This window comes from Bradysia coprophila (assembly GCF_014529535.1).
Source record: "Bradysia coprophila strain Holo2 chromosome X unlocalized genomic scaffold, BU_Bcop_v1 contig_132, whole genome shotgun sequence".
NCBI lineage: Eukaryota > Metazoa > Arthropoda > Insecta > Diptera > Sciaridae > Bradysia > Bradysia coprophila.
The window spans coordinates 73-25,326 of record NW_023503297.1 but is presented as its reverse complement, the minus strand read 5'-3'; the positions used below and the strand labels follow the sequence as shown (position 1 = coordinate 25,326).

General features: G+C 38.6%; 2 protein-coding genes across 4 annotated transcripts; one reads left to right on the top strand and one right to left on the bottom strand.

The window, feature by feature from the left end:
• Positions 1–1,573: 1,573 nt before the first annotated feature.
• LOC119067972 lies at positions 1,574–8,156 on the bottom strand. 2 transcript variants are annotated; one of them, XM_037171316.1, is made up of 6 exons: positions 7,773–8,156; positions 7,489–7,672; positions 3,236–4,472; positions 2,759–2,963; positions 2,515–2,687; positions 1,574–2,453 (listed from the first exon to the last, which is right to left on the bottom strand). In XM_037171316.1, the coding sequence occupies exons 1-6, from the start codon at positions 7,909–7,911 to the stop codon at positions 1,578–1,580; spliced, it is 2,814 nt and encodes a 937-aa protein (XP_037027211.1). In that variant the 5' UTR covers positions 7,912–8,156; the 3' UTR covers positions 1,574–1,577. The 2 variants fall into 2 exon arrangements, with proteins under 2 accessions (XP_037027211.1, XP_037027212.1); XM_037171317.1 differs by having other exon boundaries at positions 7,740–7,877.
• Positions 8,157–11,194: 3,038 nt separating this feature from the next.
• LOC119067971 lies at positions 11,195–20,132 on the top strand. Of its 2 annotated transcripts, none has more exons than XM_037171314.1 (17): positions 11,195–11,440; positions 11,689–11,779; positions 15,057–15,269; positions 15,328–15,473; positions 15,531–15,601; positions 15,660–15,816; positions 15,887–16,158; positions 16,230–16,483; positions 16,563–16,690; positions 16,767–16,944; positions 17,008–17,169; positions 17,248–17,528; positions 17,602–18,324; positions 18,389–18,569; positions 18,638–18,878; positions 19,093–19,244; positions 19,319–20,132. In XM_037171314.1, exons 1-17 carry the CDS (start codon positions 11,427–11,429, stop codon positions 19,541–19,543), a joined length of 3,489 nt encoding a protein of 1,162 aa, XP_037027209.1. In that variant the 5' UTR covers positions 11,195–11,426; the 3' UTR covers positions 19,544–20,132. The 2 variants fall into 2 exon arrangements, with proteins under 2 accessions (XP_037027209.1, XP_037027208.1); XM_037171313.1 differs by having other exon boundaries at positions 17,239–17,528; positions 19,319–19,741.
• Positions 20,133–25,254: the final 5,122 nt, after the last annotated feature.

Sequence of the window (25,254 nt, the reverse complement as noted above, 5' to 3'; positions counted from 1 at the left end):
TTATATATCCGAGTATATTGTCTATATCCGACTATATCGAGTACATGGACTATATCCGAGCATATCTAGTATATTCGATTGTACTCGAGTATATTGAGTACATCGACTACATCCGAATATATCGAGTACATCGCCTATATCCGAGTATATCGAGTTCATCAATTATATTCGATTGTATTCGAGTACATCGTCTATATCCGAGTATATCGAGTACATCGCCTATATCCGAATATATCGAGTACATCTGCTATATCCGAGTATATCAAGTATATTCGATTGTATTCAAGTAAATTGAGTATATCGACTACATCCGAGTATATCGAGAACATCGCCTATATCCGAGTATATCGAGTTCATCGATTATATCCGAGTATATCGTCTATATCCGAGTATATCGAATACATCAATTATATCCGAGTATATCGAGTACATCACCTATATCCGACTATATCGAGTACATCGACTATATCCGAGCATATCTAGTATATTCGATTGTACTCGAGTATATTGAGTACATCGACAACAAGAGAATCCCCCCTTGAATGCAATAACAGAAGTTGACATCTTGCAAAGTTTTTGTCAAAATTCCCACATTGCCAACTATTGTTATTTCGTCCAATATTTATTTTCGCCTTAGTTATTGTGACTTTCTAAATTTTGGATGTAGATATTTTGGCTTTAGACATTTTGTCCGTTAGACATTTTTACTTAGACATTTTAACCTAGAGCCCGTATAAAGAGGTCTACTGGAAAATGCGTCCGATTTCGGTAGGCTGTTTTTCAAAAGAATCCCTCTACAGTCAGTTGCAGTGAAATTTCAGCATGAATTTGCTTCAGCTGTTTTCAGCTGATCCACACATACAATCAAAACTGTTTATGCGGTTGAAACTGCTACACTGCTACACGCACGCGCATGGTTGTGGTAAAACTGTATAAACAGTTTTGATTGTTTGTGTGGGTCAGGTCAGCTGATGTTGTCGTAGGAGATGCTTCAAATGCAAAAAGTTTGAAAAATGGAAATATTGTACATCATGGTGGTGATCATGGTCAATTTTCACGTAAATACCTTCTCTGACTCATAATACACGTCAATTCAGTTACGTTAAAAGCGCAATCCACAAGCATCAGAAACTGACAATTTGACGGTATAAAAATCGAAAGTGCAGATAAGGCCTAAAATTGGTCATCGTCTTCGTTGGGTACTTTGAATTTGAATTTGAGTCAACGCCAATCGTAAAAGCTTGCTGAACCTATTTCCATGAAGATTTTCACCGGTTTCACTGGCTGAGCCTGGACTTACGTGGATATGATACAGCTGAAACTCACGTTACTAAAATTATTATGTTACGTCAGAACCAATTGACCAATTTTACGCATCTTCGAGCTAAGACCAGTATTTAGAATTACAATCCAGGGAAGAAAGGGCTCAAGTGTACGAAGTGAAGTTAGCGAAAAATTTCAACAGTCTTCTAGGAGCAGTTTGTGCCATCTTCTTATCGTTTTTGAAACGCTTGAATTCAACTAAACACTGTTTCGTCTACTTTATTCGCTTGCCAAATTTATTGTACGTACATCGATCAATAACAATCGGCTGAACTCAAATTGTCAATTTTCAACGAGAAAGCGATGTCATCCAACAATGAACTGAAACTGTCATTTTTCTCGATCCACTTCAATCGTCTCTCGTGCAGTCCATCCAAATCCACCGCCGATATCCGTCGAATGAAATCGAGAGCCGTTACCTTATTGAATTGCTTGAAATACTGTTCATCAATCAAAGCAACATTTTCCCCATTGAAATTGAGCTGATTTTCGTAGGCCGTGGCCAGCAAATTGATATCATTTGCCGATATGATCGATTCGATTACCGAATCTGCATCCAGGTACGGTTCAGCTATGCATTCACCCGTTTCCGATTCGACAATGCAGTTCACATTTGTGGCTGGTCCATTCTCAGTGGTCACCGTTTCCGATAAAGTGTTGTGTTCCAGATAATTGTATTTGTTTAAGAACGCCATCATGTCCTTAATAATAGCAATGGCAATGCGTAGCACCTCGAGATCACAGTCATCTGTCAAGCATTCGAGCAGTATGCCCAGACAACCCAGAGCCGACAGTTCACCCAGTATACTGTCCAATCGGCTGAGAATCTCCTTCTGCGTGAGTGTAATGATTTTCTTGTGCTGCTTCGAAAATATGACGGCCGGAAATCCTCCATCGATGACACCGTGTTGATGGAATTGTCGCGTTATCACGATTTTCCAGAATGCTAATACGCTGGTCTTCACCTCCCAATGAAGATCGTTGACGGCACAATATGCAAGTGTTGAGAACAGCATGTCCGATTGTTGTGCATTGATGTTGTGATGTTCGTAAATTGATGTTACCAGACACACTGCTTCCTTTCGAACGATACCCTCCGGTTCCGTTTGCAGTACGGTCAACAGATGCGTCTGAAACGAAGTACCGAGACATTTAGGATCAATATTCGCGTTGGAATCGAGAATGGTTTACCATTAAATCCGATGATGACAGGCGTGATTCCCAGAACATTTGAATACTGACCATGGGACAGAGGCAACTCAGTGCTGAAGCTCGTACATACGACTCGGAATCGTTCTTTGCTAATGTCACGACGATCGGGCATATATCACTCTCAGCGATATGTTGTTGAAATGCTGGAAATTCTAAGCAAAGTGCATGGGGTTCCCGGGTTAATGTTCTTGGTGGATTCAAAGTCAAGTCATTTGGCACTTACTGAAAATTGCTATCGTAGACATAGCTGTCAGAAGTTCTAGCGTGCTGTCTCTAACTTCCCAGTTTATATCATGCAATCGTTTCACCACTGTCGGACCGAGACGTTCCATACCCGATCCATGTAAGTCTTCTACGAGCAACGCCAAATTTGGGGCCAAAAAGTGTTCAATCGATAACTGGGTTAGTTTCAGTGCCTGCACTGCCAACTGTGTGCAATACAAAAAATGTTTTTTAGTCTGAACGGCAGCAGCATGCCACACAAGCTGTAAAATAGTCATTTGTGTACCTGTTTTGGACGATTGATTTTAGGCAATTTCGCGGATTGTAGGCCGAACGAAGTGAGGCTTACAAGCGAAAGTGCCTTAAATCAACCGTCCCAAACAGGTGCACATGTGAGTTTTCATGCAGAGGGCCGGAAACCCGAGAAAATTCGAAAAATTGCCCTCATTTTCGGCCCCGAAGCATGAAAACTACTTACTCTTGACGGCAGATTTGTTTTGTTCAGCATCGATATCATAAAATTGAGTATGCACACTGACTCTAGCGACTCCTTCCATGTGATCCGGTATTTCTTGACCATTTCGTACAGACCGGTTAGGATTGCTGACAGCAAATTCGGCATATCAATCAGTTTGTCGGCGCTCATATCAATTTTGTCATCGGTTAATGGTTCAACGGAAAAGTCTTTCAGTGTGTAAGTTAGTGCTTGAAACACGTATACAGCACGGTCCCTATGCAAATGCTTCGTCATCAATAAAATGCCCTGAATGGATTTGGTTGCCACTTCGGGAACCATTGTTTTGTTTCGCAACAACAGCTCACGGAACGAGTAGCAAACGCGCATCGTATGTTCCGTGGAAATATCGAACAATTTCATAATGTATGCGTCGAATAGTTCGGTTAGAAGGATTTTCTTCTGGATCACCGACAGTATCGGTAACAGCTGCAACACGATGATCTGATTTTCGAATTTGATTTTATGATTTTCGAGTTGTATTTCTTCGGGCACCCGTTTCCCCAGTGCTATCCAAAGAACGTGGTAAAGTTTGGCTGTCGACAGCACAGAAACGGCACTCTTGAACATGATGCAAAAATTCATGATGTTGAAAAAGTGCAGTCCGAACACATTATAGTCGACGGATGTTGCGGCATTTTCCACCAATTTGTCGGTCAATTGAGCGAAGGCCAGGTGAACTTGGGTGTGCATGATTTTCTTGAAAAACATTTCATTTTTGGTCATGTCAGTGAGTCGCCAGCAATTCGTTTTGACATTACACGTCACCGAAATGTGATGCGCTATGCATGTCTTCACATCGGACTTGATAAGGAAATCCAAAATGTGACAAATCAAGTCAAGTGTTGGCCGAACAGTGCGTTGCAAATCGTCACCATCGACGCAAACGTTTGCATTTTCGATGACAACCGATTTCGTTAGCGGTGCCGTAATTGCTGTGATGATTTCAATGCATAATGCATCGTTGTGGAGAACTGATGCCACTTTGAACAAAAAGTCATTTAAGAATTCTTGAGATTCTCGTACAACATATATGGTCTGATTTTCCATGCAATACTCAATGATGAGTTTCCAGGACTCATGATTCTTGATCCAAACTGTTCCGAATGAATGACGAAGAATCGCCTTCAACAGCAGCACGTGAGCCAACTTTACGGATGGTGTACGCAATTCGGCGTGATTGTAGATTGTGTTCTTTAATCTGTAATTCGATAAAAACGAAGAATTTATTGTCGGCGCAACTCTTTGTGCAATGTGAATATTGAGCATGCGCTGAAGTCACAATTGAAGCGAGATGCATACATATTGTTCATGAGTCTAACAAATACCCAGAAAGTAGACATGCCGACAGAGCATAATATCAAAGACTCTTCTCCCTCTCTTGGAAGGAACCTTCGAAAACTCGAATACCATAGTCTAGATCCTAATAATTTGAAGACAGAAATTATGTCTCCTAACACTGACTTAATCACATAACAAATCATATACGTGGAAAAGATTGTAAAGTTAATCGGCTACGCTACACTGAGTAAATTGGAATGTTGATAATACTAGCATTCGGTATTAAATGCGTGTGGTATACTCGCGTTAATACTGGCGGTATGTATTGTAAACGTGCCGTAAGTATTCGATTAGTATTGCTAGTATCCAAATCCCGCTTTTCTCAATGTACGATTCGATGTGACGGTCGACGAACGTTCGGTCATTTCGTGTAGTCTAATGTTGATATCAGGAACTATTTCTGACAAAACACTTTCCAATTTTAACCAACTTTTCCTAAAGGTTTTCCTAAAAAAAAGTCCCTGGTTGACGAGTCTTTCACGGCGAAAACGTAAAAAAAATATTTTGAGGCTCTGGATTTTACGAGTACACATTTCAATGGGAAGCGGTCATGGAAATAATGTTTTCTTGGTTAGCGACCAAGTCAAAACTTCCCGGTCTCCGAACATTATGAACTACATTTCCTGACCTTTTCGTTACTTTTCGTGAAGGCTTTAGTGTGAATCTTGGTGTGAACGGAATGTTGCAATCTTGTCGGGGCTTTCTAATTTTGACTTTTCAATTTTTACAAAAGAACTTTTGTTAAAAAGCTGCTTGCAGATCGTCGGAAACTTTAATTCCAGCAAAATATTTATTTCCCGCTGGATAAGACTTCCCAACATGTTCTTCCCGCACATAAAGACTTCCAAATAAGTTCTTCCCGCTCAGGCATGAGCGCCGCCGAAAATAAGCCGCCGATCAGGCCGCCGCCGGCCATTTTTGAGCAAGCCGCGCCGCAGCCGAGCCGGTGCCAAAAACACGGCTCAAGCCGGCTTGAAACGGCTGGAAAATGAAATAAAGATTTCGAAAGGTGAATGGGTGAAATAATTTTGAAAACCGAGATTCCTGTCGATCCTAAGCAGCTCAAGTACTTTTTGAATTTTCATGAATTTTCCAGAATGGTATATTACGTCCTCGCTTCTAAGTTTGTTGTTTTGGCAAGTATGACCTTTGCGGAACGAGCCGAAGGCGCACAATCAGTTAATTCACAAATTTGTGAAAACTTTATCGATCTTTGCGAATTTTCTCGATTTTTTTTTCTTTTCAATTTTTACTTGATTTTCGTGAGCTTTCGATTTCTTCTCGAAAACCATTTTCTTAATGAGTTAAATGAGTGTACCGGAGCATGATTTTCCATTTAGCTCAAGTTTTGAGGCAATAAAACTTGACGAGTTAGTGAACCTTAGACTTAGAGACTTGCTTGTAACAAGACCAGTTCCACTTCCACTTTGAACAACCTAATCTACCTACATTTTCGCTTTCCGTACAATTTCATTTTCATGCTTACTAGTTCATTTTCCATGAATTTATCAAAACGTTTTTATTTTGAAAAAAAGTTAAAAGGAACCTCCAGCCGAGCCGTTTTAAGCCGGCTCAAGCCGATTTTTTCGCCGCCGCCGAGAATTTTTTTTCGGCTAGCCGCCGCCGAGGTTTTTCCGTCGGCGCTCATGCCTGTTCCAGCTGATAAAGACTTCCAGATAAATCTTTGGGTTTTTCTTTCACTGATACAATTCTTAAATCAGTAAACTAGAATGCTCAACAGATAAAGAAGCGCGAAAACAGGAAGTTCTTCCCGTTCATAAAGACTTCCCGTCGACAGAGAGTAAAAAAAAAAAAGAAATTTCCAATTTTGTACATGAACTTTCTGCATTGTAACCAAATGTCCTTCCCGGTATCTAGGATACCGCATTATTTCCATGGCCGATAGGAAAACACAGTCACATGAAATCATGAACCATTTATAATAATCGAGAGACTGCTTTTCCTAAGTCGATACCACTTTCAGAAAAATCGGGCTCACCACAAAATTTTCTTGGAAGAAATTTTCCCGTAAATTCATAGAATGGTACAATGACCCGTGTGGCTGACAATCACTGAACGTGTTGATGTTATCATGAAAATTTCTGAATTCTACGAAAAAGCTAAATTTCGACCAAACAATCTGATAAACAAAATACAAAAAAAAAAACTTTGAGACATTTCGCAATATCATGGCAGTTTGTAAAAGTGTCTCTTCATTTCCCTTTACAACATAAAACAAGCAACTCGTTGCATGACTCACTGTAGGCCGAAAAGGCGAAAATTATCGCTTGTCATTGTTCACAGCCGTAAAAATGATAAGTGACTCAAAGTTTTGCTATTACTTGCTGCACATCAAAGCTAATAATTTTTTTTACGGTCAAGATCGGAAATCTCATCCATTTCGGTGATTAATTATTATTGCAACATGATTGAAGAAAATTGCTGTATTCGTGACAGAAGGTTCGTCGTTATGAAAAATGCAACGAAACTTGTCGAAATGATTTCTTATTGTTGGACGATAACACAGAATTACATGAATATTAACGTGCGGTCGCGCTCTTTTACGAACTTTATTATTTTTGGCATCTTAATCGCATTTCACTGCCTCAATAAATTGACTGCATAGTTAAAGCATAGTTAAAAGACGACAATGATGATTTTGCTTTTAGATTTAGTTATAAAATTTAGCTCCACTTCTCCCTTTAGACCGACGACACTCCGGACATGTGAAGCAAATGAATATCCAAAGTGAAGTCGGAAAAAATCTAATAATTTTTTGGTGCGAAACACTTGGTAACATTACATTACTGAATTAAGCGATAAGCTAATTGAAGTACCTACTACATGTAATATGCGACGCTAAAATGTTGGCTTACCTTAAACAAATATCTGTTTCGATAATATTCATAAACAGCCATTCGTCGGTAAATAAAATTGCCATCAAACGCAACGTAAATGCGCATAGCTGAGCGCTATTTTGAGAGTTGCTTTCGATCTGTGTGGCGGCCTTTCCAATCCAATCTCGGAAAAATGCCGACTGTTTGAAAACATCAACGCAACCTGCAAATGAACATACAATTCGTTTCGTGAATCATTTTTTTAATTCTTTTTGACCATCTCGTCGTACGTGTGTATTTCATGTTTCATATTTATATCTTACGTTCGCCAGTTTTGCGAGACAAGTGTGTAATCAACATCTCTAAGTAAACATCGTCAATGAGCTTACAACCTTGAACGAGAAAACCATTTAAAACTCTTTCGAGTTTTTTTGCTATATCTTCGTTTCCGTCGATGTCCATTGTTATTGTTAAGTCTTTCGCGCATTCAGTTGGTGGTAGATTTGCAATTAAAGTCTGAACATTCTAACATTCTAACAAATTGTAAATTGAAAATTTCTATTCCACGTTATCAGGACTAATTATATACACTGTCTCTGTTGTGTGATGTTCCGTGTTTGTTAAATGATAAAAAAAATACTGAAAATTAATCGTCGAATCAACAACAAGAGCAAAAAAAATGAAATATTGAAAGAAACAACAGAAAACTGTCAAAATATTGAGCCCAGCAAATAGAAAACGATCTAAACGAATGTGATTTCGTGCCGGTTATGTTTTCTGATTTCAAAATTTAAAGCAACGAAACTTTTTACATTTTCATATTCATTATGCAGTCTTCGAAGTTATGGTAATTCTGACGACTTAATCGATCAAATTTATCGTTTATCGGATTCAGTTTATTATTGCACCTTGTCATCATTGAAACTAAAAGTTATGTCACAACGTGTGCACTGCCATTCCTAGTGGAAATAAAAGTCTACAATGGGGGATTGAAGTTTTCAAGGTTCTGAAAGAACAGGTTAAGACACTTACGAAGGCAGGTGAAACACAAATTTTGACCATTCAGACATGTATATTGTTTGAAAAGTCAACTTGAAAACAATTTTTTTAGCCCCGTACGAAGTACAAAGGGGCTTATAGAATTACGATGTCGTGTGTAATTGATGGAATTCGAAGCAGACGGTAAGGGCAAAGTGTTTGCCTACGTTCATAGATAACGAATCCGCAATAAAAATTTTGTCTGTCCGTCTGTCCGTCACGTCGATATCTTGAGTAAATCAAATCCGATTTCAATTTTTTTTTTCCCTGAAAGATAGTCAAAATAGTGAGGCTAAGTTCGAAGATGGGCATATTTAGGTCGGCCCTTCGTGAGTTAGGGCCGCCTAAGTGCTTTAAGGTCTTTTGGGGATATTTACGCCAAAAAAAAAACGATGGAAATGCAAATGAAACGGCAAACGATAGGTATTGTTGATACCGATCCAGGAAAAAAACGTTTATTAAAATCGGGTGAATGGACCGTGAGTTAGGGCCCTAGAAGTGAAAGGCTACTCTGCCCTAAGTGTATTTTGCATATAACTCGAGTAAATTTCATCCTTTTTTCGTAATTTTTGTTTCATTTGAAAGGTAATCGAAGCCCGAATATAATGTGGCGAAGAACGTTTTAAATTTGGGTCCTAGGACTGAGGCCGCTCCTCGGCCCTAAGTGTATTTTGCATATAAATCGACTAAATCTCATCCAATTTTGCTAGTTTTTGTCTTATATGAAAGGTAATTGAATACCGAATGGAATGTGGTGAGTAAAATGTTTGAAATTTCGGTCCTTGGACTGAGGCCGCTCCTCGGCCCTAAGTGTATTTTGCATATAACTCGAGTAAATTTGATCCGATTTTCCTAAATTTTGTTTCATTTGAAAGGTAATCGAACATCGAATAGATTGTTGAAAAAAAGAATTGGGTCCTTGGACTAACGCCGCTACTCGGCCCTAAGTGTATTTTGCATATAACTCGAGTAAATTTCATCCGTTTTTCCTAATTTTTGTTTCATTTAAAAGACAATTGACTACCGAATAGAATGTTGTTGAAAAGAATTTAAAATTTGGGTCCTTGGACTAGGGCCGCTGCTCGGCTCTAAGTGTATTTTGCATATAACTCGAGTAAATTTCATCCCATTTTCCTAATTTTTGTTTCATTTGGAAGGTAATCGAAGGCCATGTTGAAAAAAAATTAAATTTGGGTCGTTGGACTAAGGCCGTAACTAGGACTAATTAAAATTTTAGGTCAACTTGAAATTTGTGTTACACTTGAAAGGAACGTCGTACGGGGCTTCGTAATTGCGCTATGCGCAATTTCTAAGATGTACACATTTCATAATAATTTGACTTCAACTACGTTTACGGGCGCAATAGGTTTACGCTCAAAGTAGGGTGACAGACGCACTGGGGTCACGTACGCAATAGATATACGGGTTCGTACGGGGCTCAGTCGCAGCAAACGCTCCGACTGTTCTGATGGCTCGTTTTTAAGTTGAAATCGTCACATAAAATTTTCCAAACCTAGTTGACGCTACAGGAAAATTTTGATCACACTGCCTTCGTGATCAACTCGAAAGTGTCTTTCAGAACCTTGGAAGTTTTGACCAATTCGACGCAGAACAGAGCAAAAAGTGCCTCTAAAATGCACAGATTTTTTAATAAAATTAATTTTGTTTACAAAGTACAACCCCAAATCCACCCAATTTTGTCAGACGCCTAAAATGTGCCGGAGCCCGTTTCCAGTCTCGATGAAAATAAGTATGTGTAAGGTGTTCTGCAGCAAGGACCACATGGGTATCGACAATTCTGATCAAAAGAATTTCTAAAAACAGTGTAAAATCAAAAATATAGGGACGCCATTTTTGTAATTTTCTTACAATCGGCTGTACGTTTCGAAGTTTAGACGAACTTTTAACAAATCAGTGCATTTTAGAGACATACCGTGAAACAATTTTCTGTTTATAATAATGTTTTACGTCGATAAAAAATAGCTTGTCAAACCTTCAGTCCCCCATTGTATTGTTCTCTAAGAAGTGGGACTACATCTCGACAGTTTGAGACTTTCTTTTTCACTTGGAATTCCACAGCTGATAGAATTAACATAGACAATATTCGGAGGCTGACTGAAGTGACTGACCTCGCCAAAATTCGGTGTTCGATTCCTATATGACACAAAATTCCACATGGAATTTTTCTAGCAAATACGTCAGATTGGTTATGTCCTATAGTTGACGCAAGCTTCACAATTTGGGCAATTTTATAGTGTCTTTGATTGATGCAGTGATGTATACTTACTGAATGACCCGTATGACGTAACCTAAATACGATGAATGTGCCTACATTTAGGATCAGATACGCGCCTAACTTTCCTCAGATAGTATTTGCATAGTGGTTTGAGGGGTAGTTCGGAAATCACGTTAAGCTGGTGGCCCAGCTTGATCTAGTTATTGGTCGTAAAATGTCTCAATCAAACCTTTCGCCCTTTATGAAAATGTCCTTTGTGGACCTTCTCCCCTTTTAGTGTAATAACAGGAAACATGTTTAAGGTTACAGATTACCTCCTGACTTTATGGCAACAGTGGCAACTTAGACCGAAAGAACCAAAATATTTACGTAACTCATAAAATACTCATTTAATGCATCGTGAACGTGAATAGTTTCGAATGAAAATCTACGACCCACGAATGATATGACAAATCTCACCGTATCAAAAAATGTTCAGAAATACCACGAAACTCAGAACATTTTCGGCTCTTTCGATGAAGCATTGTAAGACACGATTGACCCAAGTGCAATAAAAATTCGAACATTTTACAACAACAAAATGTCAAAAATGGCGAAATGAATAAAAGACGAGTTTGTTGTCGTTTTCACCAAAATAATTTCCGAATAATGTAATGTTTTAAGTGATTTTTTGTATTATAAAACACCATTTATTGATGGCATTATGTCGTCCGAAAGGTAAACAATTCAATTGCTATAAATAGAGTGTTGTACGGTAATTATTTACCTTGGAAAATAGTGAACATTTTTTTGCTGTTAAAATCAATATATCCTTTTGCTCTTCTGTGTCATAGACAAACCAAAAAAATTGTAAATGTTTTTCTTGGGCGTGCCACAAATTGACTAGATTTTACCGAATAAATTCATCAATTAGTTAATCCATTAATCGATTGTTGTGCTGTGATAATGATTTGTTTCAAATATAGGATTGAATGGGTGGAAATCATTGAGCCACGAACGAAGGAGCGAATGTACGCCAATTTGTCATCTGGCGAATGCGTTTGGGATCCGCCTGAGGTAAAACAGAATTATAATACCACTGTGAGATGTTTTATTTTTAGTTTTATGTTTCATTGACACACTGGAAATTTAATACATCTATCCACATACTGTGTTGGTACATACATGCAATGATATTTAAATTATTTCCAATAATGTGGATTGCATCCAATCAGAAATTGGTGTAACTTTCGTGTGTAGTAATATACATAGCATTCATGCGTAAAATATTTTTTGTTATTTTTTTGGTTGGTCGAATTTTTGTAGGTAAAAATTTTGGAAAATTACCTCTCAATCGGGCAAAATGTTACATCGAAAGAAAATAATCATGTATTGATTTGGGCAAGGTCAAGGTCTCATCATATACACTGTTCGGACGAGGTCATTTCATGCAAAAAACGAAAAAGAAATTGCACGTCAACTCCGCATATACACTGCATTTCCCTGACAATTTGACCAGAGCGATTTGCTCAGAGGAAAGTGTTACGAAAAATGTCTGTTTGATACGCTTCACTTAATGAGTGAAAGGGGTGTTAAAACACCACACCATGCCAGCACAACCGTGAATACCATTTCCTGTGAGGAATTTATTTTAAAATTATTTTCCATCATTAAAATAGGCGAAAATTACATTTTGGTTATACCATTTCATTTCCATCGAACGGTTGAAATTACAATTCCGATACAATCTCTTTCTTATCTCTATATGTAGCTTGTTAATGAATTAATTTTTCTGTTTTCAAAGTACACATTCGAGTCGTCTAAAATACCAATTATCAAGATGGAAATGGGCTCAAATTTTGGTTTGTTAAAGGCCCTTTCATAAAGGGTAGTGCTTATCAAATAAATGTTTGCGACATTATTGTTCTACATCTGAGAATTTTTAAGAGGTAGACGTTTGAGTGAAAGAATCTCTTAGGCATTTAGAATATGAAAAACAGAATCCTCGTTTCATTAAGAGTGATATCGCCAAATCTTCAGGTGATTTCTTTAACTTTGGAAACAAGCGGTTCCCGATTTTAATGAGTGATAGCTCGTTGGATTCGTCTTTCAATTCTAGGAAACACGTTTCTTTCACTTTTTCTTAAAAAAAATTGTTTTCTTTGAAAAGCGCTCAAAAGTGAAGACATGTCAGAGGGTACCGAAAACAGTTTTTCGGCAATAACTCAAGAAAAAATTATTTTAAATTGTTGTAATGTTGTACGATTGTCGGCATTGAAAAGACCTACAGGTGGAGTATACGCACCGCTTGGTGCTAGTTGATCCACTAGAGTTATGACTAGATATATAGTGAATGTTCGGAGAGTCCGCCTTCTCTGCAGCTTCGATGTACCACTGAACTGAGTACGGGGTGTTGTAGCTGGCCTCACCCACTATCGTTGCACATATAAATGAACCCAGTACTTTTGGGCTGCAAGCCTACAGAAGTCTTGAAAAAAAAGTTGGTGCCAAAATGTAGATTTTTTCCTTCTTTCTGAGGGCCCAACTGCCAGAAGAGCATCTGGAACGGTACTACGGCAATCATTTTTTATTGTCTACTATTCCCTTACCGTATACGCTTCACTTTGACTCGAATATAGGTCGTTACAACATATCCAGTGTTAGTAATTCTTGTGAAAAATTATTAAATTTTTCTCGGAGGATTTTAGTCAAATAAAGTGTTAGCGTATAGCAAATGACCTCAGGAGTCCGGAACAGTAATTAGTTTTTCAATTGGACCAATATTTGCTACGCGACAGGAGTTTGGAAAAACGATACGATCAAGTGGGAGCAAACGGTTTTCCAAACTCCTGTCACGTAGCAAATATTGGTCCAATTGAAAGTCTAATTACTGTTCCGTAGTCCTGAGGTCATTTGCTATACGCTAACACTTTATTTGACTAAAATACTCGGAGAAAACTTTAATGATTTTTCTCTTGATATTACTAATAGTGGATATGATATATTTGCGACATAGCAAAGCGTTATTCTATTGATAAGGTGAAAGAATAGCAGACAACAAAAAATGATTGCCGTAGTACCGTTCCAGATGCTCTTCTGGCAGTTGGGCCCTCAGAAAGAAGGAAAAAATCTACATTTTGGCACCAACTTTTTTTTCAAGACTTCTGCAGGCTTGCAGCCCAAAAGTACTGGGTTCATTTATATGTGCAACGATAGTGGGTGAGGCCAGCTACAACACCCCGTACTCAGTTCAGTGGTACATCGAAGCTGCAGAGAAGGCGGACTCTCCGAACATTCAATATATTTCTAGTCATAACTCTAGTGGATCAACTAGCACCAAGCGGTGCGTATACTCTACCTGTAGGTCTTTTCAAGGCCGACAATCGTACAACATTACAACCATTTAAAATAATTTTTTCTTGAGTTATTGCCGAAAAACTGTTTTCGGTACCCTCTGACATGTCTTCACTTTTGAGCGCTTTTCAAAGAAAACAATTTTTTTTAAGAAAAAGTGAAAGACACGTGTTTCCTAGAATTGAAAGACGAATCCAACGAGCTATCACTCATTAAAATCGGAGACCGCTTGTTTCCCAATCACCTGAAGATTTGGCGATATCACTCTTAAATCGAAATGTTCGAGTTGAAGAGCTTTGAAATTTCCGTCAACAAATTATCGACAAATTTCTCAAAACCTAAGAGAGAAACAAATAGAGGAATTGCTGTGACATGCTGAGAGAGCGGTCAGATTTAGAAAATCGTTTTTCTTTGTCACTCAAAAATATCCCCTGACATTTCATAAAAGGAACCTCGAACATAACACTACATTAACAATCATCAAAGTTGGAGGCTTTAGTGATGAGAGCTTCAGCTTAACATTTTATTGTACTATGTGTATTATGAGCAGAACAAGGACCAGTGCTATGCATCTGAAGATATTTTTTTAAAGAAATCTTTTGGCACTGAAATTTACGACTGCCACTCAAATTAATGATTATCCGAGTCTCGGAACGCGCTTCATTGCTATTCAATCGTGTGGAAGATAAACAGATCTACCGTTGACCGTTGGATCATATCGGCTAATAAAGAAGACCGAGAATTTTCTCTAAAATTGATAAAGTAAATTAGGAAAATTACAGGGTTATTGACCGTCGTCGTCTCCCCCTATCTCATAAACGTACACTCGCACTCGTTGCATCGAAATGTTAAATTCAAAGTGCTTCCGCAACAACAGTTTTAGTTTTTTAATTTCGTAAAATGACCTAGCGTCCTAAACCCCACACCTGACCAGTCGAACAATTTCTTTATTTCGCCGGTTTTTTCTAATTGAAAAATTAAATTTTTCTGACAAATCCAGGGTGTAAATATAAAGCGTACAGATGCATCACAGTGGTGGGAACTATTTGACACAAACACCCAACGATTTTACTATTACAATGTGGCATCGCAATCTACTGTTTGGCATCGACCAATCAACTGTGACATTATTCCTTTAGCAAAATTACAAACATTGAAACAAAATACGGATCCAAATGATCGAAAAGATGGATCAACTCAGACTGCGACCAAGGTAAATGGAGTGAAATTCCATTCGATCGATTTTTTGACGAAATGTTTATGATTTCAAGCAATCGTCATTACGATCACATCGAGGCGATGTTAAAGACGCCCATAATCGACAAAATGTATCAAGCCATTCACGGATTTTGTCGGCTGGAACTGAGGCCAGATGTGGCGATATACTTTCTAGTCCATCTGGTAGACACAGCTACAGGTTTGTTTTGGCAGAAATATTAAGCTGATTTACGTGTGACACCCAGTATTGTTTTAGATTGCCGACAGCAGCTCCTCCACCAATCGTAGGCAGAACCGAATCTCATCGATATTGTCGCCATTCACAGGGTAAATGGTGGTTGCTAACAAACACAAAGTGTTCATAACAGCCAACCTTTATTTGCAGGTGGTTCGTCCTCCCGCAGCAATAAAGCACATCTGGATTCTGGTAAATCAAGTGACTCTAGTTTATCGAGCACACACGGTTATCGAAGGCTTCAAGATGGTGGAAGTTTAAGAATAGGTAGCTCTCAGCAGCGAAACAAACATGCGCCCGATAATTCGTACGTTCATGCCAGGACTTTTTAAATCAGTCAATGTTTAACAACCAAAAAAAATGAAAAATCTTTTTAGATACCGCATGCTGCAAGAGAGTTCAAGCTCGCACAATATACCGCACGTATCGCTTCCTTCTGATTCAAAGCATCCACACAATTTCCCAATGCAAGTGTTACCCTGCTCCGTTTCAAATTCATCAGACTTATGTGGCATATCACCGACACATGGAACAAGCACACCACCAGTTATCAAAAAGAAGCTTCCATCAGACAACGCAATTCATTCGAAACGGGAAAGTTGCGGTAGTGTATCCAAGCATCAAAGCTTCGACTATGTTGGTTCGAAAGGTGAAGTCAATTTTGTTAGAAAACGAAAATTTTAATGTAAAAGTGGTCTGCAACGTCATCAACATTTTCAGATCCACAAATGGTGTCGCTGACTCGATCGGGAAGTTTCATGTCGTCGTCATCGCCGCGTCAACAGCCATTTACACGAAAAACAAGCATCGATGGTAACGGTGGTGGAATGAGTGACGATTCTATGCATGAGAAGTACTTCAAGTCGGTGGAAAATACACCCGAAACGCGACGAAGGAATACGTCGTCTGTGTCAAGTAATCCGAAACATTCTAGTGATTCCAGTCCCCAAAGTCCCATTAGTCCTCAAACTAACGTGAGTTTTTCGAATTGCAATTTTATCAAACAAAATGAAACCAACGAAATTAACCGACGCATTTTCCATCCATTTTCAGTCTGTCAAAGCTACTCGACCTTCAATATTAAGTAGTCTAGCCTTTATCGAAACACCAAACTCTTATCTGTCTAGTCACAAAACCGATCCTGTCCTTTTGAATCTTGACCTAACTGCCAAACCAGAACGGTAAATTTGCATTTTCACTAAACGCCGCAACAACCATTAAATTCTTAAATATTTGTTTTGCCCTGCCAACCTCCAGCTATTTAGACAAAATGAAAGTGGACAAAGCAAAGATCTCACCTGGATCAGCCGTTAATAGTGCCGCTGTCATTTCAATGCAACAAATCAATAATTTATTGAAATCGAAAAATATTTCGCCGTCTAGTCAAAACGAATATAATTCCAATTCATCCCGTCGCAGCCCATCGATCAGAGAAGTGAGTGTGTTGAAAAATCGTTTCGTTGCATTCAAGTAAACCATAATTTTCGTTGCCGTGCAGGAATCGTATTTGAATAAGCCAAATTTAGAACGTCACAGTAAGGAGTTTAAGTCAGACAAAAAAGCATCGACGCACAAAAGTAAGAAAAAGTCACAAATGATGGGAAGCGATGTGGAGTACGACAATGGCAATATATCGCCGTTGTACAGCAATTGGGATCAGGTAAACGAAACGTGTAGCTTAGTGCTGTTGACTGTTACTCATTCCACTAATTTCGTTCAATTGGATCAGGAAATGCAGGAACATCTTCTACCGTTACAACATTACATCATTGAACAAGCAAAACTTTCCGGATGCTATAGGCTAAGTGGCGATCCGTTGGATTCGGACTCACTTCATTCGGATAGTCAGTCAGAGCATTCGTTTTCCGGTCACGAACCGGACAACGAAGATTCAGATCATTCGGATGGCCGAGGAGATTATTTAACACATCACTACGGTATGGAAGACTACGGTGCTCACTGTGGTGTTTCGTACTACAATCTCGATATTGGCTTTGACAAAAGCGATAAAGAGGACATGTAAGTAGTGCCACACATTTTGTCGCTGAAGCAACGACCGACATATCCAAAATATTGTTCTTTCCGTTTGCAGTTCCGAAGAGGTTGAAGCGAAACTGGAAAATGAAGGAGGAGAAATTTACAGTCCCGTCAAAAACCATCAATTCTTTCAAAAGCCTATGGTACAAAATCAATCCAAGCAGGTACCTCAGCGACAAACAGCTGCACCGGAACATCAAACACCAAAATCCCAACCTCATCATTCGCATCACGAACAACAGCCGCCGCAAAAGCTACCGCAGAAGCAACAGCACAACCAAAGTTTACCCAGTGTTCTGAAGATGCCACCCTCGATTGGCGTTGACGGACCACCACCAAATCAATTAGCAATAATGAAAGAATGTGATATCGAGAAATTTGCACAAGACAACTTGAATCTGCACTCGAAAGGAATATTTCGAAAGAAGTCGTCGGTTAGGGACATGCTCAGTTGGACGGCCGATGCTATCAGTCGTCCAATGTTGGCGCTATCACGAGATAAGGCTGGTAAAAAGATGGCAACCGAAATGTTTAAGTTAATTCAAATTTATATGGGCGATCGGAAGGCACGCGCTGGTATGAGCTTGAATTCGGTCATCTTGGACATCATCACAATGGCTGTTGCACAGCCACAATTACGAGATGAAATGTATGTTCAACTGTGCCGTCAAACCACTGAAAATCACATGAGAGAATCATTGATACGCGGCTGGGAACTGATGGCCATCTGTTTGTCGTTCATTCCACCATCGCCAACATTTCAACCTGCACTGTTAAAGTAAATATTCAGTTGACTGTTTCACTTCCCCCACAAACTCTCACGTGCAATTCGTTTGCTTTAGCTATATGAATCGCCATCGGGATCCAACATTTGCTACCAGTTTTCCTGAAGTTGGCAAATGGCCGATTCACGTGCAAGTATCTCATTACGCTACAATTGCATGTCGCCGATTAGACCGCATCGGTAGTGGTGGAAAGAAACAAGCGAAGAAGCCAACTGACGACGAAATCAATCAGGCCCGAGTAAGGCACTACCATTACATTGGCATGTGACAACAATTAATCCATTGTCTTCCTACCCGGCCGTTTAGGATCAAATTTTCCATCAGAGCATGTTCGGAAATACGTTAGATGAGGTGATGGAGCTACAAAAAGACAGATTTCCCGATCGAAAATTGCCCTGGGTTCAAGTAACACTTTCGGAGCAGGTTCTCTTGCTAAGTGGCAAGGCAACTGAAGGCATTTTTCGGGTTTCGGCCGATGTGGACGAAGTTAATTGGTTAAAATCGCGTCTGGATCGTTGGGATGTTCCTGAGCACAAGAGTACTATGGGTGAGTAATGTCCACTGGGCGTTATTTCTCGGACGTTTTTGATTCATTTAATTCAGTCAGGCACGGACTGGCAATACTGTGAATTCGGGTGATTCCCGACTGGCAGTTTGCATACTTTTTAATCTTTTTGACAAATTAGTTGTATGTAACCCCCGAGAGGCTTGTTGTTACGTTCAGTAGATCTATAACACATTTTTGAATTTTATATTTACAGACGCTCATGCTCCTGCTAGTCTATTAAAACTGTGGTATCGTGAACTATACGATCCACTGATACCGGATGAATTGTATGACGAATGTGTCGCTACTGAAGATCCGGACGAGGTCAATGCAATAATAAATAAGCTACCGCGCTTGAACAAATTGGTAAGCCGATAGTCAATGAAGTCAAGTGGTTCTAACAAAACAAACAAAAAATGTTTTTTTTCCAATCGGCACAGGTACTGACATTCTTAGTTCATTATTTGCAACAATTTTCTCAGCCTGATATTGTCGCTTGCACCAAAATGGATTCATCCAATTTAGCCATGGTATTTGCACCGAATTGTTTGCGCTGTACATCTCACGATCCGAAAGTGATTTTGGAGAATGCACGCAAAGAGATGGCATTTATGCGAACACTCATTACCAATATGGACACATCGAGCGTTTCTAATTTAGTTTAGGTAGGTTTAGGAAATGATTTCAAGAGAACAAAATAATAAAAGGGAGGAGAAGAATGGATGAAGAAAAAACGATGAAAAGCGGGAGGTTATAATATGATACACAGCAGATACTTAAAGAAAATAAACAGAAAAAAAACCATACAAAACAGAGTCATGAATTTGAACAACTTAAATAGACAAATAAAGTAAAATAAATAAAAAAAATTCCTATTAGTAATTGCAACAAGGACACAAACTCATAACAAACAAAACAAAATAAAAAGTGCATAAAAAACCGTTATTTTTAAAGAAATAAAAAAAAATATTTTAAAGTTGAGAATCAATTGAAAATTCCTGTTAAATGACATCATAATTAACCAAAAAGCAAAAAAATATATTTAAAACAAAAAAAAAACAAAAAATGTGTAAACAGAACATAGCATTTTTAGCCTGGGCAATAATAATTTGCAGAATTCTAGTGACTTTGATTTTTTTAAGCAAAAAAAAAAGAAATGAAAAATAATAATGAAAAATCTCCAATTCGTTTGTGTTGTTCTTCCTTTCTACCTATTTATCGAATAATGGCATTTCGGCTCAGATAAAAAAAAATTATTATACAAGCGGCCCGTGTATCTCTACATATTATTCAATGAAAAATTGAGAAGAAGAAAAAATATCAAAAAAAAAAAAATCTTTTGTAGTATTTCGTCCAGAATTTAAATACGCGCGCAATGTTTAAAATTTTAATTTATCAGTAAAAATAAAAAAAAACTACAACAATAACAAGTTTAGAATCTTTGTTTTGTGGTGTGGGGTCACACCTTTCAGGCCATAGTCCAGACGCTTGTGTCACGAAAAGTGGCTCTGTGGGATTCGAGGTTTTAAGATTTTTTGTGAATGGATTCTGATAGAGTATCACAAGTTGTAGAACTAAATTTCTTTCTTGAGGTCGATGAACCGGTATTACCGGTAAAATTACCGCTTTAGTGTAAAACTAAGAATCGCTATAACTCGAGATAGAAGTGACTTGGCTCGGATTTCTTTTTTTTTGTCAGAAAGGTACATTAATTACCTACGTTTTATGGAAGAACTTTTTTTTTGGAAAAACAAAATGGCGGAAATATGGTCATTTTCCGTAGACACTACACAAAAAAACCGCTAACTTTGAAGCCATTTTTGGCCGGTGTCTTACGACCGGATTTCGTGTAAGTAGGCTCATTCGACAGGTACAGGTCTCAACTACAGCCAAAAAAGTTCCGAAAGTGATAAAAAAAAAATTGCCCGAGATATTGAGCAAAAAGTGAGGTTAATACACAATCGGATTTTTCTTGCACCAAATTACCCTGTTTCCTTTCGATGTTCGAAACATTTAAATTTGAAATGAGCCGGGAAATGACAGAAAATTGTAGCACTAACTTTAATACATCCGAAACAATGCATAGAAATTTTTCTATATGGGACAAACGCGTCAAAAATTGTCAAAAATGTTAAAAATTGGTGAAAACCTACGAAGTTTGAACTATTTTTTGCCGTTTTCTCAATTTTAGCGAAAAAAAAACAATTATTAAATTAAACGGAGAACTTCAGGGAACCTTTTATATCGCATAAGATACATCAACAGCAGCAATTAAAAAAATATATTTATCTGGAGACTCAATTTCGACAGAAAAATTCAGAAATTTTCAAAGAAATCGTAATTTTTTCATTTAAAAAATGGAGTATGTCTTCAATTAAACTTAAACTCATTAATTTTTGTTCTGTTTATTCGTTTTTGTAACGAAACAAAATACTATTGAATAGATACAAAATTCGTTTAGCAACAGCAGGTAGATCGTTAGACCAACATAATCTACCTTGGAACCTAACCTCAGTAATTCCATTCTCCTCCAAACATTTTTTTTAAATCGGTTGTGAATTACTATATTTCTCATCTTAACAAAGAGTTGTAACGGCTTCTTCTGAGAACTACTCCCAGATGGTTCCACCTATTTTCAAACTTGACCTGAAGATTTCGATACTTCATCGAATAAAAAAAAGTTTTTGAAAATCCGCTGAGATTTACTCAAGTTATCGTGAACACTCATCTCTCCTCCACGAGACCAATTTTGGTCACGCTGCATTCTGGAAAACAATGGTGGAAGAGTCACCATACTTCGAACTCCCGTTTGACTCTACCACTCCAACTTTTTGTTTCGAGAACAAATTTGAAACGATTTTATTTCATCTAGAGAAGACTGGTCTAGCAACCCGCAATTCCTGCCAATATAGATCTCATCTGGTACTCAGACGGATCAAAATTCAATAATCTAGCTAACGCTGGCGTTTTTATGAAAATATACCATCTACTTTCTCCAACATTACAAATGGAAAATGATCGGTACAATAGTGTCGAAAAATGTTTCTGGAGTTTATTCGGGATCTCCAAGGCATTTAAGCGAATCACAAATTTCTTTCTTCTTCTTCTTCTTCTTTTTCAGCCTGTTTCTATCCACTGCTGGATGTAGGCCTCTCCAACTTCTTTCCATTTCGTACGATCCATTGCCATTTGCTGCCAGTTTGTACCTGCAATATTCTTAATTCCGTTTGTCCATCTCTCTGGTGGTCTACCTATAGCTCGTCTTTTATATGGTCGCCAGTTCATGATCTTTTTGGTCCAACGTTCGTCTGTCCTTCTTGCAATATGTCCCGCCCAGCTCCATTTCAGAGATGCTATTCTTTCCATGACATCAACGACCCTGGTTTGTTGTCGAATCCATTGATTCGTCATTCTGTCTCTGAGTGTTATTCCAAGCATACTCCGTTCCATGGCTCTTTGTGTCACTCTCAATTTTTCTTCGGATGCTTTCGTTAAAGTTAACGTTTCCGCTCCATAAGTGAGCACTGGAAGGACACAAGTGTCGAAAACTTTGCGTTTCAGACTATTATTCATTTTGCTTTTGAAAATTAGTCTGAGTTTTCCGAACGCTGCCCATGCAAGACCAATCCTACGTCTTATTTCTGCAGTTTGGTTGTCCAGACCTAACTTCAGCTTATGTCCTAGATATACGTAGCTGTCGACTCGTTCAATGACAGTGTCACCAATTTTGATTTCTCTATCGTCACCGATGTTGGTCATGACTTTTGTTTTCGATAAGTTCATCTTGAGGCCAACTTTGTTTGCCTCTTCACTTAACTGTTGTAGCATAAGCTGAGCCTGACCTAGATTCGCTGCTATCGGTACAATGTCATCAGCGAAGCGGAGATTGCTCAGGTACTCTCCATTTATCTTTATTCCCATTTTACTCCAGTTTAACTTCCTAAAAACACTCTGCAGAATCGCCGTGAATAATTTCGGTGAAATGGTGTCACCCTGCCTTACACCTCGGCCAATTCTGAATTTCTCCGTGCTCTTATGAAGTTTTATACATGAAGTAGCATTTTTGTACACATATCGAATTGTGTTGGAGTACCTTGAGTCTACTCTACATTCGTCTAATGCGTCCAATATCGACCATGTTTCCACTGAATCGAAAGCTTTTTCGAAGTCTATGAATAGCAAGACTATGTCGATGTTGTATTCACGACACTTCTCAATAAGCGTTCTCATCACTTGCAAATGGTCGTTTGTGCTGAAACCAGATCTGAAAGCAGCTTGTTCAACAGGTTGGTAGAAGTCGAACTTGTTAGTGTTCCTCTTCGTAATGATTTTCATAAACAACTTGTAGAGTGTTGACAATAGGCTTATGGGTCGGTAATTTTCCAGCTTTGTTATGTCTCCTTTTTTATGCAGCAATGTAATTACCGCATTTTCCCAAGCTTCTGGTACTTCTTCCCATTGGAGACATTGATTAAACAAAGCCGTGATTGCCTTTAATAAGGAGTCTCCACCTAGTTTAATGGCTTCCACTGGAACACATCTTCTCCTGGAGACTTTTTGTTTTTCATCTCGGCTACTGCGGCCTTGACTTCATCAACAGTTATGTCGGGCATATCATCCGATCCCACGTTTCTTATTATTGGTCTATCTTCGGTTTCTTCCGTTGGACTCTGTCTTGCTGAAGAAACAAATTCTCATAAAATTCTGTTGCAATATTTAATATCGCATTTCGATCCGTTTGGATCGTTCCTGTTTTGTCTCGTAATTTGAAGATTTCTTTTTGGCGTTTGTCATTTTTCTCCGTAGGACTTTCATATTGCAGTTAGCTTCAATTATGTTTTGAGCCAATTGGACATTATATTTTCTTTCATCTGATCTCCTTGCTTTGTTGATACTTTTAGACAAGTTCCGGTATTCCACCGAATTCGTCCTCCGTTTTTTACCAACTCTGCTCTGCTTGCGATCAGGTCTAATGTTTCTCTGCTGAGTTTTGATTCTTTCCTTGGACGGATTTGCATTTGGATTTCATGAAACCATTATTGTATCGACGATTTTTGGTATTCAATTCGTCCAATGTTTCACATTGATTGTTGACGTTATCTAATTCGGCAGTCATTTTCGTAGCAAATTCTTCATTTTGTGTGTAAAGCCGTTGTACGTCAATCCTTTCACTTTTCTGAACTAGTTGTGATCTTTGAAATCTGGTATTTAACGTGACTCTTGCACGAACCATTCGGTGATCACTACCTGTTGAAAAATTGTTTTAGGACCGTAACGTTCTTAACGGTTGACTTACAGCCAGTTATGATGTAATCGATCTCATTTTTCGTTACACCATCTGCACTAGCCCAAGTCCATTTCCGTTGAGGCTTTCCTGCAAAAAATGAATTCATTGCGTACAAATTGTGTTGCTGTAGAAGTTGAGTAAAGTATTTCCACGCTCATTTCTTTGGTCGTTGCTAAAACTACCAATAGAAACTTCGGAGTCTTCTTCTCGTTTTCCCAGCTTCGCATTGAAATCACCGATTAGATATTGGTAATGTGATGGGTTTTCGTCCAGAGCTTTCTCGACATCTTCATAGAATCTTTCTACTTCTTCGTCATCATGGGTGGACGTGGGTGCGTAAACCTGAATTAATTTGACACTGTATCTGTTATTTATCTTCAGGCTTACGTATATCACTCGATCGGATATGCTTTTCGTGTGATTATGCGATCCGACCACCGCTTGTTTATGAACAATCCGACACCGTGCATCAGCATCTGACTGTCACTTCCTCGGTAGAAGAATGTATGCCCTGATTGTAATTTCAGGCATTCCTCTCCAGGTTTTCTCACTTCGCTCACTCCCACAACATCCCATTTTATCTTTTCTAGCTCTTCTTCCATTTCTTGCATTTTTTGTCTTGACGACAATGTTCTGGCATTATATGTGGCAATGTATAATTCGTTATGGCTTCGTTTGAAGGTTTTTAGCATTAAAACACCACGCTTGCTACTGCGGGTTGGTGAGTATGAAAGCTTTACTTTGCTCGCCCCGGTAATCCCGAGCTCTGACCCGCGCATTTCTGCACGTTCCGGGACCACAGTGCCTATCAAAGTGCACAGTGCCCGACGGGGTAGTGTTACTCTTTTTGAACATTCTTTTCCATAAAGCTTTGCCCATTCTTTTGAACCTATCTGAGCAAAAGGTTATTCGTCTTTTAAAGGACGTCTTAAAGCTTAACCTAGTAGCTAATAAGAATTCTGGGATCGTTCTATCCTTGGCTTCCTGATCGTGTTGTTTCGCCTCAACGTTGGTCCCTTAACCCCAATTCTTTCGGCTTCCACTCACGATTCATTCAGCCTTAAGATTGATCTATCTAATCCTATCTTA